The sequence below is a fragment of the Rutidosis leptorrhynchoides genome, chromosome 2, assembly GCF_046630445.1.
Source record: "Rutidosis leptorrhynchoides isolate AG116_Rl617_1_P2 chromosome 2, CSIRO_AGI_Rlap_v1, whole genome shotgun sequence".
Taxonomy (NCBI): Eukaryota; Viridiplantae; Streptophyta; class Magnoliopsida; order Asterales; family Asteraceae; genus Rutidosis; species Rutidosis leptorrhynchoides.
This window is the reverse complement of record NC_092334.1, coordinates 5,529,502-5,546,241: the sequence shown is the minus strand read 5'-3', so window position 1 is coordinate 5,546,241 and position 16,740 is coordinate 5,529,502. Positions and strand designations below refer to the sequence as shown.

At 39.3% G+C, this 16,740-nt stretch overlaps 1 protein-coding gene across 1 annotated transcript; it reads right to left on the bottom strand.

The window, feature by feature from the left end:
• Positions 1 to 12,497: 12,497 nt before the first annotated feature.
• On the bottom strand, positions 12,498 to 13,396 carry LOC139894552 (uncharacterized). Its single transcript, XM_071877907.1, has 3 exons — positions 13,114 to 13,396; positions 12,897 to 13,028; positions 12,498 to 12,784 (listed from the first exon to the last, which is right to left on the bottom strand). Exons 1-3 carry the CDS (start codon positions 13,394 to 13,396, stop codon positions 12,498 to 12,500), a joined length of 702 nt encoding a protein of 233 aa, XP_071734008.1.
• Between the last annotated feature and the right edge of the window lie 3,344 nt (positions 13,397 to 16,740).

Below are 16,740 nucleotides of genomic sequence, written 5' to 3'. Positions count from 1 at the left end.
ATAAATATATCTAAATGGAGCAATATCAAACCCCCTACATTTGAACCTTGCTTGTCCTCAAGCAAGCAAATTGATAGAACAAGGCTTGGAGAAAATTAATGTTAAGTGATTAGAGCCAAAGTGCAATGTAGGCAACAAGTGATACCTTTTGAGAATGAGCACTTTGTTGGCTAACTTGAACTCCAAAACCTTTTAAAATTGCAGAGTACCAAGCATTCTTATACTCTCCTTCTTATACTAGTGGCAAGAGCATAAATCAAGGCTTCCATAATCTTCAATCACCACCAAATCAAAAACAATTCAAACCTAGGTCTACCTGAAACAATCATTCCCCGGTCAAGATCAACTACATCACCTAAGAGTCCATTAAACACCAAATCATCAAGCCTAAGGTTTATCACAATATACACTTTGACCTCCTTGACCTTGACCAACTATGTAGGATTCGTGAGATAGCCATCTATCAAGCCAAAAACCAACGCTATTCACAATATAAGCAAATTCACCACTATACAAACAAGGTGACACAAAAGATAGGCAACAAGCTCAAATCACCATAAAGCTCACAAAATGTACCCAAATTGAGAATGGGTCATGAAAAATCATCAAAATTACCGTTCGCCAAGAATTCCTTCGTGTAAAAAGCATATGTCCCGAAAAGTATGATCCTTTAGTCAACCCCTCGATGGCTATCCCTCTTCCACCTCCATGCCCCCAAAACACCTAATTTTTCGTCAATTCCAAATATGATATCGTCAATTCCAAGTTTAGGGTTAAAGTGGGTGCGCCAAAGCGTAGCGGACTGGTTACCCCTATCTTTATGGTCAATCCGGGCATAGTATGACTGGCAATTATCAAGCTTTCTATCACAACTCTATGGTTTCTCTCATAGTAGGGCGAAAGCATTGACGGAGGTTCGTGGAATTAGGGCCCCACGTGGCCAAAATAAGAGATCCATCAATTCCAAATTTGTGGGCAGAATTTAAATTCCTTGACGAGCGGCTAGGGAGACTTTACTCCCTAAGTGAGACAAACTTAACTTGGGAGACTTTAACTCCCAAGCTTGGAACAAAAACTTGACTTGAAAGACTTTACTTTCAAGTTTGGTACCCGAGAATACTTGGAAGACTTTACTTCCAATTGTTTGTTTTTCTACTTCCCACATAACAAGCTTTTATGCTTATTTTAAGAAAAGGTAGGAAGTAGTTACTACCTTTCCGTTAGTTGAAAGATCAACGGGGTGCCATAGCTTTTGGCTATGGGTTGTGTTGTCTAGCAACACTAGCACGAAGCCATTGCTCTTCATCAAGAAGATAGCACACGTTGAAGCTCGGTGGCTCCTCTTCCCTCGGTATGATACATCGGTTGAACCATCTTGAAATGATGAGACAACCAATGTAAATATGAAATGGTGTGGATTAGGAAGTGTCCCACACCAAGTAGTATGAAATTTGGGAGACTTTACTCCCTACCAAAATGGATGGACTTGAGTCATCCGGAAGTGCTAAAGCACGGAGCTTTAAACACTTGGTTTTTGAAGCAATGCGCATGAAAGACTTTAATTTCAAGCACAAGTTTGATTTTTTCTTGATTTCAACATTTGGAGCACAAAATCACATGAAAAGTGAAAGACTTTACTTCCACTTGGTATTACAATTGCCAACATAAGGTAAGACTTTACTTCCCCAAAAATTTGAAGCACAATGGAAAAGACTTTACTTTTTCCAAAAAGTTTGGAAATTTTCACAAGTTTTAACAATTTTAGATGTTTATGATGTAAGCTAATGTAATGGTTAAAAACTTGTCCCAAAAATTGATCAACAATGCAAGTTTTACCCTTTATAGAGTGTATGTGATAAGTTCAACTTGAAAAAGTTCAAAATGACCCGAGATTTACTCTCCCCCTACATTTAGTTTGATGCAATGCCCTCATTGTATTAAACGAAAGAATATTTTAGAAAATTGAGGGGCATTTTGAATTAGAATAGAGAAGTGGAGAGAAAATAAAAACCGGAGTAGATCAATTGATCTTTGTTGTCACCATTCGAGAAACTTAGTCACCAAATTTGCAAGTCGATGAGCTTGACGCCTGAACTTAATGCCAGGCTTGGATCAATCATCAATAATGTGAATCCTGCCACTAAGAACCACAACAAGCATGAACATACAAACAACCACAAGAATATCCACGCACACGCATTATTGAATTATTACAAACTTTGAAATGATCATGTGTGAGAGTAGCAATATGAGTCTACTACCTCACAACGAATCAATAATTCCATGCTCCACACACACAATGCCAAATAAAGTTAAGTTACATGCCAATTCATAAATTAAATTGTTTCACAAACCATGATGAAGATTGATTACCTAAATTCCACATATTGTTTGTGCGCCACCTCGGGATGCTTACGAATGCACTCTTGATAACCCAAACACTCCATTGGCAACTCATCCGACTCATTGAGATTGACTTTCAAAAACTTAGCGATTCGAGTCACATAGTGACCACCAACACTTGGAAGCTCCGACTTCTCGCCACGTGGGTCAAAAAGATAACTTGCGATGAGGTTTGGAATGTGAATGTGCTTTCTCTTGTAGATACCATGACCCAACCAAATATAAAACATTGTCATCTTATCAACACCTTCCGTTCGGTGGAAAACTGATTTGGCAAAGAACCGTTGGATGCAACGAAGGATGGGGCTTTTGAGTGCTCCCGGAACTTGATTTCTAGGGGTTAACTTTTCATAACTAATTTCGCTCCATGCTTGCTTTGGATCAAACTCATTTGGGTTGTAGGTTTCACACTTTGCCAAGTATTCAAAGGTAGAGGCGGGATCCGAATCGGTGTAGAGTCCTAAGCATTCTATGAATTGAGGAATGCTCATTTGCCATTCCATTCCACCTAGCCTAAACCGAAGGTAGTTTCGAATCCATGGGGAGATGACCTTGAAATCAACCCTAAGAGTTGCTAGGAACTCACGAGTTAACAACGAGTAAATGCTTTCTTTCATGTAAAGGAGCATCTCTCATGGGCGCTTAACCTTATTGTCACCTTCAACCGTGAATGTCTCCCTAATTTGGTAACCTAAACCCGCCAAATCAAAGTCGGTCCAATTGATGAACTTGGCCGGGATTACCGGCATGTGAATCCTATTAACCACTTTGAATTGAATTGTTTCATCTGAGAAAAGCATTTGCAACCATTCATGGGCATCGATGGGCTTTTCATTCGAAGTAATTCCCTGAAACATACTCAATCAAACAATGAATACACAAACAATTTTAACGGCGTTAGCGTGAAGTGGTTGTGTCACTTTCAAAAGCAATGGGGTAATACACCCCCTACATTTAATTCAAGACAAAAGGCTTCATAGAAAATAAATATGGTCAAAATTGCTCACATGTAAAAGTCAACTTTTAGTCAAAATTCAAAAGTCAAATTAAGATCAAGACTAGTTGCATGCAAAATTGTAAAGCAATTAGCCATAATACATCAATCATCAACATCATAGTAAGTTTAAGTCATAAAGTCACCCAATTTGGTCAGACAAAGTCAACATGCAAAAATCAAGAACCCTAATGCAAATTGAAGAGCATACAAGCATGAAAGTTTGAGTCTTTTTGATTTAAGCATGTTATAGAAGTGTAGTGCAACCAATTTCATCATTAAACTCTCAATTAATCACCAAATTCAAAAACCCCCAAATCGGGATGAACCCTAGAAATTCAAGATCTAAATTTGTGAGAGCAAACACATAAATCATGTTAGGAATCACAAGAATAGCTAGAATCTATCACCAATTTGTCATAATAATCATCAAATATTCAGAGATCTAGCAACAATTTAAAGTAAGAGCATAACAAGAATCATGCAATTAATTGAAGAAAGTGTTAATGAAGCATAGATCTTACTTAACTCATGTTAAATGTTGATAAAAGTGCAAGAAATCTTCACAAAAGATGTTAAGTTGGAGCAAGAGTTTGAATTTTTGCAAGTTTAGCCGTTTTAGAGAGAGAGAAATGAAGTGGGTGAAACAAAAATTTGAATTTTGATGAGTTTAATCGACCTTTAAAGTGCCAGGTACTGGAGCGCCGCACTTGATTTAGGTGCGCCGCACCTGGGAACAAAGAGCGCCGCTTTTCATGAATTAGAGCGCCGCTTCTGGCTACTGATCAAAATTGATCAAAAATCACCACCAAAAGCGCCGCACCTGAATAAGGTGCGTCGCTCCTAAGCTGTCAAAAGCATCGCTTTCACCCCAAAAGCGTCGCTCCTATACCTGGAGCAGTTTTCCATAATTCAAGTTCAATTCAACTCATTCACAAGCTATTTTTGACATTTTGCAGCTTTCCAAAATGCATGAAATGCAGTTAAATGCAAATGCAACTATCAAAACAAGAATATCATACAATCCTAAATGAAATGCAAACTAAAAATGAACATATAAACAAATGTGATAGTTTTTTATCACGGGTCCATCACTAGACCTGTTTTGCCACAAAGATGTTACTTGGAGTAAAGCTTGATGTCATCAAGCTCGAAAGCATTGACTTCATCATTGTAAATCTTTAGCCTATGACCGTTTACCTTGAAGGTATTCCCATTCCCATACAATTCTACATAGCCCGTAGGGTGTGCTCTCTTTACCATATAGGGACCCGACCACCTAGACTTAAGTTTCCCCGGTGAGAATATGAACCTTGAGTTAAAAACAAGCACTTTGTCGTTTGGGTGAAATTCCTTAGGACCTTTCAATAGGGCATCATGCCACTTCTTTGTTTTCTCCTTATATGACAACGAGTTCTCGTATGCATTTAACCTTAGTTCCTCTAATTTATGAAGTTGCATGACCCGTTTCTCTTTTGACTTGGCCAAATCTAGGTTAAACTCTTTTATTGCCCAAAATGCTCTATGTTCCACCTCAACCGGGAGGTGACAAGCTTTACCATACACTAGTCTAAACGGTGTCGTTCATATGGGAGTCTTAAAGGCGGTTCTAAATGCCCACAATGCATCTTCTAACTTAGTAGGCCAAATCTTTGGGTTATTTTGAACCGTCTTCTCTAAAATCCTTTTCAAAGCTCGGTTAGTGTTTTCTACTTGACCACTAGTTTCGGGATGGTAAGGAGTCGAGAACCTATGCACTACGCCATACTTTTCCATGACTTTCTCCATAAGATGGTTCGCGAAATGAGTTCCTCGATCCGATATCAATGCTTTTGGAACACCAAACCTAGCAAACAAGCTTTTTAAGAACTTCACTACAACTCTTAAATCATTCGTTGGCAAGGCTTTAGCCTCGGCCCATTTCGAAACATAATCAACCGCTACTAAAATGTAAAGGCATTTATTCGAGTTTGGAAATGGTCCCATGAAATCTAGGCCCCTCACGTCAAATACCTCGTATATTTGAATCCCGGTTTGAGGCATTTCATCCCTCTTTGAAATGGAACCAGACTTTTGACATGAATCACAACATTTTACTAAATCGTGGGCGTCTTTAAATATAGTGGGCCAATAGAAACCCGCACCGAACACCTTTATCGCAGTGTGATTCGGTCCAAAGTGGCCACCCGTGGGCCCACTATGACAACTTTTCAAAATATCCCGGGCTTCTTGCCCATACACACACCTTCGGATAACTTGATCCGCCCCAATGCGAAACAAATCCGGGTCATCCCAAAAGTAATACCTAAGTTCATTGAAAAATTTCTTCTGTTGATAAGAAAGACCTTTTTGCAAAACATTTGAAGCTAAGTAGTTAGCAAAATCGGCAAACCATGGGATCTCATCTACTAACTCAATTCTCATCAAGTGTTCATCTAGGAAAGTGTCCCGAATTTTAGACTCATCTAAGGGTTGCAACCCGGGATTGTCTAACCTAGACAAATGATCGGCCGCCACATTCTCGGCCCCCTTTTTATCATTAATCTCTACGCAAAACTCTTGCAAGAGAAGAACCCACCTAATCAACCTATGTTTTGAATCTTGTTTTTGAAAAAGGTATCGCAACACGGAATGGTTCGTGTATACGACCGTTTTTGAAAGTACAAGGTAAGAACGAAATTTTTCAAAAGCAAACACTATCGCGAGAAGTTCTTTCTCGGTAGTAGTGTAGTTTAATTGTGCCCCGGTCAATGTCTTACTTGCATAATAAATCGGTCAAAAATGTTGGTCAACTCTTTGACCAAGGACCGCCCCGAGCGCATAATCGCTCGCGTCACACATCAATTCAAAGTCTTTATCCCAATCGGGCGAGATTAGAATTGGAGGGTTAATGAGTTTTTCCTTAAGCAAGTTAAAAGCCTCGATACAAGCATCATCAAACAAGAAAGGTTGGTCCTTTTCTAGCAATTTGGTCATGGGTCGAGCGATTTTAGAAAAATCCTTTATAAATCGGCGGTAGAATCCTGCGTGTCCAAGAAAACTTCGGATTGCTTTGACATCCGAGGGTGTGGGTAAGTCTTTTATGGCGGTGACCTTGGCTTTATCAACCTTGATTCCCGTTTTAGAAATTTTATGTCCCAAAACCACCCGTTCGTTTACCATGAAATGGCATTTTTCCCAATTAAGCACTAAATTAGCCTCCTTACATCGTGTTAACATTTTGTCAAGGTTATGGAGACAATGGTCGAAAGAGTCTCCAAAAACCGATAATCATCCATGAAAACCTCCATGGAGTCCTCAATCATTTTCGAGAAAATCGCAAGCATACACCTTTGGAACGTTCCCGGGGCGTTACACAACCCGAAGGGCATTCGACGATATGCAAAGTACCATATGGGCATGTAAAGGTCGTTTTTTCTTGGTCCATGGGGTCAATGGGGATTTGGAAGTATCCCGAAAACTCGTCAAGAAAACAATAGAATTCTTTTCCACTTAAACGCTCAATCATTTGATCGATGTACGGGAAGGGGAAATGATCCTTCCTAGTGGCGTCGTTTAAATGCCTATAGTCAATACACACACGTCATCCCGTGATGGTTCGGGTTGGGACAAGTTCATTTTGGTCGTTTACGATCACCGTGGTCCCACCCTTTTTGGGAACCACTTGCACGGGACTCACCCATGGTGAGTCTGAGATGGGGTAAATTAGGCCCGCGTCTAACAATTTAATAATCTCCTTTTTCACAACATCCTTCATATTAGGGTTAAGTCTTCGTTGTCGTTGGAAAACCGGTTTGTAGTTCTCTTCCATGAGGATTTTGTGAGTGCAATATGATGGGTTTATCCCCTGGATATCCGTGGTTTTCCATGCAATTGCTTTATGGTGAGACTTGAGAAGTGAAACAAGCTTTGACTTTTGGTCAACGGTGAGTCTCTTAGAGATGATCACCGGTAGTTGACCCAATTCTTTTAGAAAAGCATACTCAAGATGCTCGGGGAGCTCTTTAAGCTCAAGAGTGGGAGGTTCTTCCCATGAGGATTTGGTTCGAAATCTATCCTCATTAGGAATAGCCTCAAATGAATCTTCCCGAATTGTTTCACCTTCAAGCTCATTATCATCGACACTAACATTCATTAATTCATTAAAATCGGCATCTAAGTCCACAATATCACCTTCAAAAACTTGGTTAAATCCCGAAGTATCAACCCCCAAGAGCTTTTCAAGCTCTTCATCCACATAAAGGTCAATATGGTCTAGGGCATAACACTTGTCATCATCAGTGTTGCTTGGTTGCTTCATAGCTTCCCGAATGTTTATGGTCACACGCTCATCACCAACTCCAATGTTGAGTTGGTTGCGTTGTACTAAGATGATGGTGTCGACGGTGGCAAGAAATGGTCTACCTAAGATGAGGGGGACTTGAAGGTCCTCCTTCATCTCCATGATAACAAAATCAACCGGGAACACCAAGGAGTCAATGCTAACCAAGATGTCCTCGGCGATTCCAATCACGGTGTCAAACAAATGGTTGGCCAATCTTATACGAATTCAAGTTGGTTAGAGAGGTCCAAGGCCAAGTCTTTCATAAAGTGAGTGGGGCATTAAATTAATGCTTGCTCCCAAGTCGGCTAGTGCATTAAACACTTTTGATTCACCAAACTTGCATGGGAAAACAAATTTTCCCGGATCACCTAACTTTTTAGGGATTCTTGGCCTTGATGCAAGTATCTTGTTGCACTCCTCTTCAATAAAGAAGAACGTTTCCTCTTGATATTTACCCTTTTGAGAGATTAACTCTTTGATGAAGCATCCATAATTGGGCATTCCTTTGAGCACATCGGTAATAGGCAAGTTGACCGAAACATTCTTCATCATATCTTGGAACTTTTTGTATTGAGCATCCAACTTGTCCTTCGTTAAAGCTTTTGGATATGGAACCGGTCTTGTAACCTTCAAAGGCTCTTTACCTTTATCCTTACCCTTGTCGTCCTTACCCTTTTCATCTTTACCCTTTGCATCATTACCATTGACCCCGGTTGCATCAACCTTTTCCTTACCCTTCTCATTACTAACCCCGATTTCTTCCTCAATGAATCTTGGTAGTGGTTCTTGGGTGATAAAGGTTTGTGGTTGTGGTTCTTCAACTCCTTGAGTAGTTAGACCACTTCGAGTGGTTATGGCATTGACGTTTTCATTTCGGTTTTGGTAGCTAGGGTTTTGGTTGTTGTTGCTTTCAATAGGAATAACCCTTGTAGTGTTTTTGTTGCTTTGGTTGTGTTGACGGTTATGTTGTAAGTGTTTGGGTTAACTTGAGTGTTGGATGGCAAAGTAACTTGAGGTCTTTCGGCAACATAACTTGAAAGTCTCCCAACGGTGCTCTCTAAGGTTTGGAATGAGGTTTGTTGTTGCTTAAGTTGTTGCTTCAAGAACTCGTTTTCTTTTAACAAAAATGCTTCGGTTGATTCCACCTTCTTAATGTAAGTTTGCATAAGCTCCTCTAGGCTTTTATAAGGTTGGGAAGGTTGGTTATTTTGTTGAGTTTGTTGGTTTTGATTGTAACCTTGGTTATTTTGGGGTTGACTATAACCTTGGTTTTGATAACTTTGATTTCCTTGGTAATTTGGGTTGGAATGATTGTTGTAAGATTGGTTGTTGTAATTTTGTTGGTTGTGGGATTGGAAGTTGTTTTGGCGGTTTTGGTTATAGTTGGAATTATAGCCTTGGTTTCGGTTTTGGTTGGAGAATCCGGGAGGTGTGTTGGATTGAGTGTTAAATGACACTTGCATTTGGCTAGGGTTGTAGTAGCTATTGTTCGATTGGAAAGAGTTGTTGCCTTTGGTAGAAGTTCCTCCTCTTTGAAAGTTTTGGTTGCTTACAAAGTTCACATGAGCTTCCGAATTCATAGTAATGTCATCCAAGTCAATGTGAGTACATTGATTAACTTGGGGGCAATTTTTGGTGAGGTGTGATCCTTCACACCTTTGACAACCGACTTGCATCGCCACTAGCGTTTGTTGTATCTTTTTCAATTCTTTCCCATATAATTGAAATTGGTTATTCAAGCTTGCCAAGGTAACTTGCCTATCTTCACTCTCCATTGAAGCCACATTCTTTCTCGCCAAATCTCTTGGTGAAGGTGCCCATTCATATGTATTAACCGCGATATCCACTAGTAACTTTTCGGCCGCATTGGGTGAGTTGTACATAAACACTCCACCCGAAGATGAATCAAGATATTGCTTAGTTTGGAAATTTGTACCCCGATAGAACGTATTGATGTACTCCTTCTTGGTTAGACCATGCGGTGGGAAATCTCTTAATAACTTCTTGAAACGCACCCACACATCATACAAAGACTTATCTCCCCTTTGCGTGAACCCATTAATTTCCATTCTTAAACGCTCCACCGTTGAAGGTGGGAAAAAGTGATTGATAAATGCTTCATTCAAATCTTGAAAAGACCTAATCGAATCCGATGGCAAGTTCCTTAACCAAGCCTTAGCTTCTCCATCAAGCATGAAGGGGAATGCCCTTAGCTTAAAAGCATCTTCGATGACATCCTTGTTCTTGTAGATATCACAAATATCGTTAAAATATTGAATGTGATCAAAAGGGTTTTCATCTATTAGCCCGCAAAAAAGTCTATCCTTGAACATTGTGAAAAAGTTACCCTCGATCTTCCAATTATCCGCTTCAATTGGTGGTTTTGTGATAGTCGGAGGTACAACCGTTTGTGCCACCATTCTAACATTCCACATCGGAGTGTCATTTGGATCATTTTCAACTACTTCATTAAAAATCGGTGGATTAACATGTGGATTACCCTCTCCTTCTTCGTCCATTTCTATCAAACAAAATGGTAAAACCTCAAAATTCTTCCTTAAATCCCGTTCTTCTCTACGCTTATAAACCCCGTGTATGTGTTTTTCCGGATCCAAAAATGATTGTGTGAAATCTTGATCCTTGTGGGATCTTCTTCTCATACACCAATAGACCTAACCTTCAAAGACAGCACAAACATAAGTGATTATCCAATACAAAATAATAAATAAAAGACAATAAAAGTAACTTTTGTAAGGACGAATCCTTACAAAAGAATCGAATAACTAAAAGCTTAAACCAAATACACAACCTAACTTAGCTAACCGCTCCCCGGCAGCGGCGCCAAGAAAGTTTGATACGGCGTAGATATACCATACATAACTCCCTAAATTTATACAAGATTCAAATATCACAAAAAGCACACACAATCTATCGAGCACTTAAAACCCGGTTGCTATAGTACTTAATGCAAGTATTCTTATCAAGTTCGCCGCTTCTGCCTCTGAAGAGCGACGCTTCTGCTCACTGTGAAGAAATTGAGACAAAACGTTGGTAATTGTGCCGCTTCTATGTCAATTTCGGCACTCTGGGCTGTGAGGAGTGATGCTCCTTAGTCAGGAGTGGCGCTTTTGATGATGTTTCCTGCACTTGTCATTTTCTTTGCACTTTTTGAACATTTCTTGGTCAATTTTACACCAAGTTAGGCATTTTGCCTTGAGTGGACACTTTGGCACAGGAAAACAACTTTAAGGCCCCAACGATCATCAAAACCAAATAAAATGAGGTCGATATTGCGTAATAAATATATCTAAATGGAGCAATATCAGCTGGCCAAGCCCAATTACCATGATTCACAATTTGAGCAACCGTTGTAATAGTAGGAAAGCCTACACGAAAAATGTCATGCCATGAAACAACCTCCGTCAATGGCTCTAGCTGATGCTGGTACCACGTATCGAACCAAGCAAGAGTACCTTGACCATTCCCAATCTTGTGAAAGAAATACTTCCGGATCAAATTTCAATAGTTCAACATTTTACGCCAACTCCAACCACTATCCGCTTTTACCGGAGCATCCCAAAAACAGCGCGTTGAGAGATGATAAGCATCTATCCATTTGACCCATAAAGATTCTTTATTAGTCAGAATTCTCCAAAGATGGATCGAGATAAGAGCAATGTTCCAAATTTTAAGACGTTTTATACCAAGCCCTCCTTCATATTTCGGTAAACAATGATCTTCCCACTTGACTTTCGCTTTGCTTTTCTTCATATCACCTTGACATGATAAGAAGCCACAAATGATCTTTTTAATATCTTTAATAATTGCATCAGGTAAGATAAATACAGAACACCAGTAAATTTGCATCGATGAAAGAATCCAGATAATAAGTTGAACTCTCCCTGCAAACAAAAGGAACTTGTTCTTCCAACCACTTACTTTATTCTTAACTCTCTCCACCAAGACCTTGCAGTCCCTATACAAAAGGCAAGTAGAAACCAACAGAACCCCAAGATGTCTAACAGGAAGACATCCTTCCTCAAACGGCAGTATAGCAAGAATTAAATTCTTAATAGAAGTCGAGACATTTAGAAAAAAGGCCATACTCTTAGGGAGACTTGGAGTAAGACCCGAGCAATCTTTAAACTCAGCAAGTGCATCTCTTATAACTTTAACATAATTTGATCAGCATGAGAAAATAAGAATAAATCATCAGCAAAACACAAGTTGATTATGTTGAGTTTTTCGCATTTTGGATGGTATTGGAAACTATCTGCACACGCTGCTTTCTGGGCCAACATCAAAGAGAGGACTTCCATAACCAAAGTAAAAAGATAAGGAGATATAGGGTCTCCTTGACGCAACCCTCACTTTCCTTTAAAGTAACCATGCATATTACCATTCACACTGATCGAAAAGGATGTTGTGGTAACACACTTCATAATCCACCCAATCATTCTTCTAGGGAATCCGAAACCTTCTAGAGTAGATTTTAAGAACCCCCAATCAACCATGTCATAAGCCTTTTGAATGTCCACTTTAAACGAACATCTCGACACACCTCGATTGCGGTGATAATTCTTCATGATTTCCTGAGTAATTAAGATGTTATTAGCTATACGCCTTCCCGAATTAAATGTCGATTGATTAGTGATGACCACATCTTCCAAACTCGACTTTATACGGTTGGTAATCACTTTACTGATACACTTATGGAGCACATTGCAACATGATATTGAACTTTTGGAAGTAAAGCAATAACCGTGTGATTTATTTCTATAAGAAGCTGCCCGTCATGAAGAAATCTTTGATTGCACAAATAACATCGTCACCAATAATGTCCCACGAGCTCTTAAAAAATGCAGCCGAGTAACCATCAGGTCCCGGGGATCGAATATCACTAATATTAAACATCGCAGCTTTAATTTCCTGAGCCGTAACATTAGCAATCATAGCCACTGCTTTATCATGTCTAACCTTCTTAGAAAACAGAAGCTCTTGATTAGGTATAGCACTACATGGGGTTGCATTTCCCAAAAAACTCCTTATAGTGTTCCACAAATCTGTTAGGGACGTCACGACCTTCCACCATTACACCAGCCCCATTCTCAATTATGTGGATCCTAGCCCGATGAGTGCATCCTCTAACAACCTTATAAAAATAGCTAGAATTACAGTCACCCACACGAAGCCATTCTACTTTAGATTTTTGCCTCAGGAAGCATTCTTCTTTTAAAACATCGGTATTGGATTTGCGAAGAATATTGCTTTCTTTTTCACGAATATCAACAGAATGAGGGTTGGAGTCTAAAAGTTTTTTAATATCATCAAGTTCTTGTCTCCATTTAACCACATTATCATGAACATTTCCATTGTCCCATATCAATTTTACCAATAGGTGTCTTCAAATAACGCAAACGTTTAACTACCTGGAACATAGGATGACCAAAAACTTCCATCTTCCACCAGTCTTGGACAACTTTTAAAAAATTAGTATGCTCGACAATATAGTTACTGAACTTGAACGGTCTCGGCTTAGAAACATTAGAATGTGATATCTTTAGGTTAGCCGGGCAATGGTCAGAAATCCTGTAGGGTTGAAAAATCACATGAGCGTCCGTAAACTGATCAATAAAAATATCATTTGCCATAACCCTATCAATCTTCTTCAACATTCCCGAGCTCGACTGTGGACTTTGATTCCAGGTAAACTAAAAACCTGAATAATTCACATCTGTCATCTTGATTTTATCTACACAATATTTGAACTCCCGCATAGCTAACGTACTACAGGATGGGCCACTCGAATAATCATCCAAACTTAGCGCAACATTAAAGTCACCCATCATGACCCACGGTTGATTCCCAATAAAATTATTATGCATATCAAGCTCTCACCACAACGGACGTCTATTAATATAATAGTTTGCAGCGTAAATAAATGATAAGAAGAAACCAGAACCATCCTCTATCAATCGATCCTGACAATGAATAGCTTGCTCTGACACCGCAATAAACATGAGCTGAACAATATTCGGGTCCCAACCAACTATTATCCGAGTTCCCCGATTACATACACTATTATTGGATGACCAGACCCAAGATGGAAACACGGAATTGCATATCCCATTCAACTTTTGTAACACCCCATTTTTCGTAGTGCAAATGTTCCGAGAGGTGTTTAAACGATGAAGTATATTATGTTATTAATAATATAATGTTTGAGGTGTCGAGTGTTGGAAACATGGAGAATGGAGCGTGTAAAGAGAGGTTAGGCGCACCTTCACCAATTTGGTCATAACTTCCTCATACGAACTCGGATTGAGGCGAATTAAAAGCCCAGATGACCATAATTCGAGCCCGGATGTTTTTAATTTCTAGTGTTGAACTGCTTTTGGGCTAGGAGTGCCGCTTTTAGTCCTAATTGGGTGTTGTTTGTAATTTTGAAGAGTTAAATGAGGGGTAAATTGGTCCTTTCACTTGGGGACGGGTTTTAAGCTATAAAATGGCAGATTGGAGCTCATTTCAACCTTATCCTCACCCACACAATCCTCTCATCATTCTATAGTGAGATAGCTCCATTTTTAGAGAGATAAAGCTTGAATTGGAGAAGAAGGATGTGAAATCTCTTCAATGTGCAAGTGTTAAAGTTGTTCATCTTGTTCCTAGCTACATTTTGGTGGTGGTGGTAAGTTCTAAATCCGAATTTCATCTGGTAATTTGATATTCAATTTAGGGTCTTGAACCTAAAATTGATGAAAAACCCATTTGGATCACGAAGTGGGTTTATTGTGACTAGTTGTTATTGTTGACCATTGTTGGTGGGTTTTGGGTTGGAAGACTAATTGGCCATGTTTAGGGCTTTGAATTAGGTATAATCACTAGGATTAGTGATTATGTTATTATTGGAACCCAAATGAGTGTTGTTCAAAGCTTGATTTAGAAAGGGGTCAAAATGGGTTTTGTGTGAATTGTGCTAGTAATTGTTTTGAAAGATCAAACATGGTGTTTATTGTGGTATTGGAACATAATCACTAGTTGATTGTGATTATTGGCGGTTTGGGTGAAATTTGACTTAGTCAAAGTGAAATATGTGCAAATGGGTCGAAATTTCACTTGTGGTGTAAATTGGATTGTAAGCTAGAGTGTTTAGCTTAATTGCATGTAAATTGCTTAGGTGATTTACATTTGGTTGATTGGAAGCTCAAGCGGGATTAGATTTTCAAGTAATCGAGGTGAGTGGAATATTTATACGTGTATTTATATAATTTGGTTGCTTGCGTGCAACGTGGCAAGTGATATCCGTTAGGGTTCACTTTTCGTGGGCCACAATTGGGTTGAGAAATATAGTGAGTGATATTCGTATGGATAGCTCTTCATTGGCTATATTGGGTTTGCGTTATGTGGCGAGTGATATCCGGAGGGATTAACTCTTTGTTGGCCACAATTAGGGCTGAGGCATGTGGTGAGTGGTTAACATTCGACCTACCGCTCTTCGTCGGTCACATGTGTGTTGGGGTAAGTGGTGAGTGTTGTCCGTTAGGATTCGCTCTTCGTTGGCCACTTATCGTAGGATGGTAAGCGTTTACCGCGTGGTTTCGCTTTTCATCGGCCAGATTTGTGAATGAGGTAAGTGTCAGCGGTTCAGTTGCACTTTTCGTCGGCCTCATGGTGCATAGTGGTGAGTGGTTAATGTTTGACCTACTGCTCTTCATCAGCCACGTACGCGTTGCGATGTGTTGGTAAGTATTAACGTTTTGGATACACTTTTCGTCGGCCACCATTAAGTCTAATGTTGACATTATGTAGATTGGGTTGTGTGAGTTTTATTAGCTTTGTACGTTTGATTATTCGATTATTGTGGTTTGCTAATGATATGTGTTGTTTGTGTAGGTGTATGCAAGTGATTGAATTATGTATGTATGCGTATAAGTATTGCATTCACTAAGCAATTAGCTTACCCTCTCGTTGTTTATATTTTTAGGTTCAGAAGCAGACGTGGCAAGGGTATGCTCGGAATTTAGATGTTTTCCCTTTTTGTTGTTTGCAGTGAATTGGCTTTTGGATGTTTGGATGATCCGTTTAGGATATATAAACCTCATCCGAGAAAGGTTGAGGAGAGAAACAGTCAAATGAGACGTTGTACTTCCTCAAAATATCTTATGTTGATTGAGTTTTATGTTGGACATGGGAATATGCCCACGTGCTGATGAAAGAAGCTGCTTCATTTACTTATTGTTTGGTATAAATAGGAGTGGATGAAAGAAATAGAAAAGGACCTTTAATTTACTTTCCAGTTTATATAAATTAAAGAGAAAGAAAACTAGTATTTCCATATCATTGTGTTTGTGCTCTTATTTTACAAACAATAATTCACATTCACCATAATTCAACAAGCCTCTATTTTACTTCTACTACACGTGTGAGTGAGATAGAGAGAATAAAAAAACACCATTTATTCCACACATTCACATTGCAATTCATTTTTTGCTTCTTCACTAAATATTAAACACCAACAAAACATCTCATCCTTACAATATCGTTGAGTTAATAATATTGTAACGGATCAAGTGGTATCAAGAGCCGTGTTCCTATCTCGTGTCTGGTGCACACTAAATCCGCATAAAAAGCTACCGGTGAACCATTTTTAGCACTCACAAAACATAGAAAAACAGCAAACTAAAACCCATCAACTTCAACAATGGCAGGAGATAAAGATTAGCAGACAACGGGATTGGAGGAACTTTTCGCGAAGGTCGACCGATTAGCGTCTCAAATGGAAACTGTGTTGGAGTGGATCCAATTACAAACAAAACTAAAGGCTCGTGAGACGCCACTAACGAAACAAACAGATGGAACTTCCAAATGGAATTGTGATAGAGAAGAAGACGAAAAGAGCGAGTCCAGCAAGCATCACATACAGAATTCCACACCCCCGTTCAAAGTTGAGGCGAGTATCGACATAACCACATACGATGGTATGATTGATGCCGAAAATTTTGACTCGTGGATCGATCAA

Bases quoted from the DNA above. Each gene is read 5' to 3' on its own strand.
- LOC139894552 (XM_071877907.1), bottom strand. From the start codon at position 13,396: ATGTTGAAGAAGATTGATAGGGTTATGGCAAATGATATTTTTATTGAT. The intron at 13,029-13,113 runs GTAAAATTGATA...AAAAACTTTTAG, and splicing joins TTATTTGAAGACACCTATTG to ACTCCAACCCTCATTCTGTT. The intron at 12,785-12,896 runs GTAATTCTAGCT...CGTCCCTAACAG, and splicing joins ATGGCTTCGTGTGGGTGACT to ATTTGTGGAACACTATAAGG.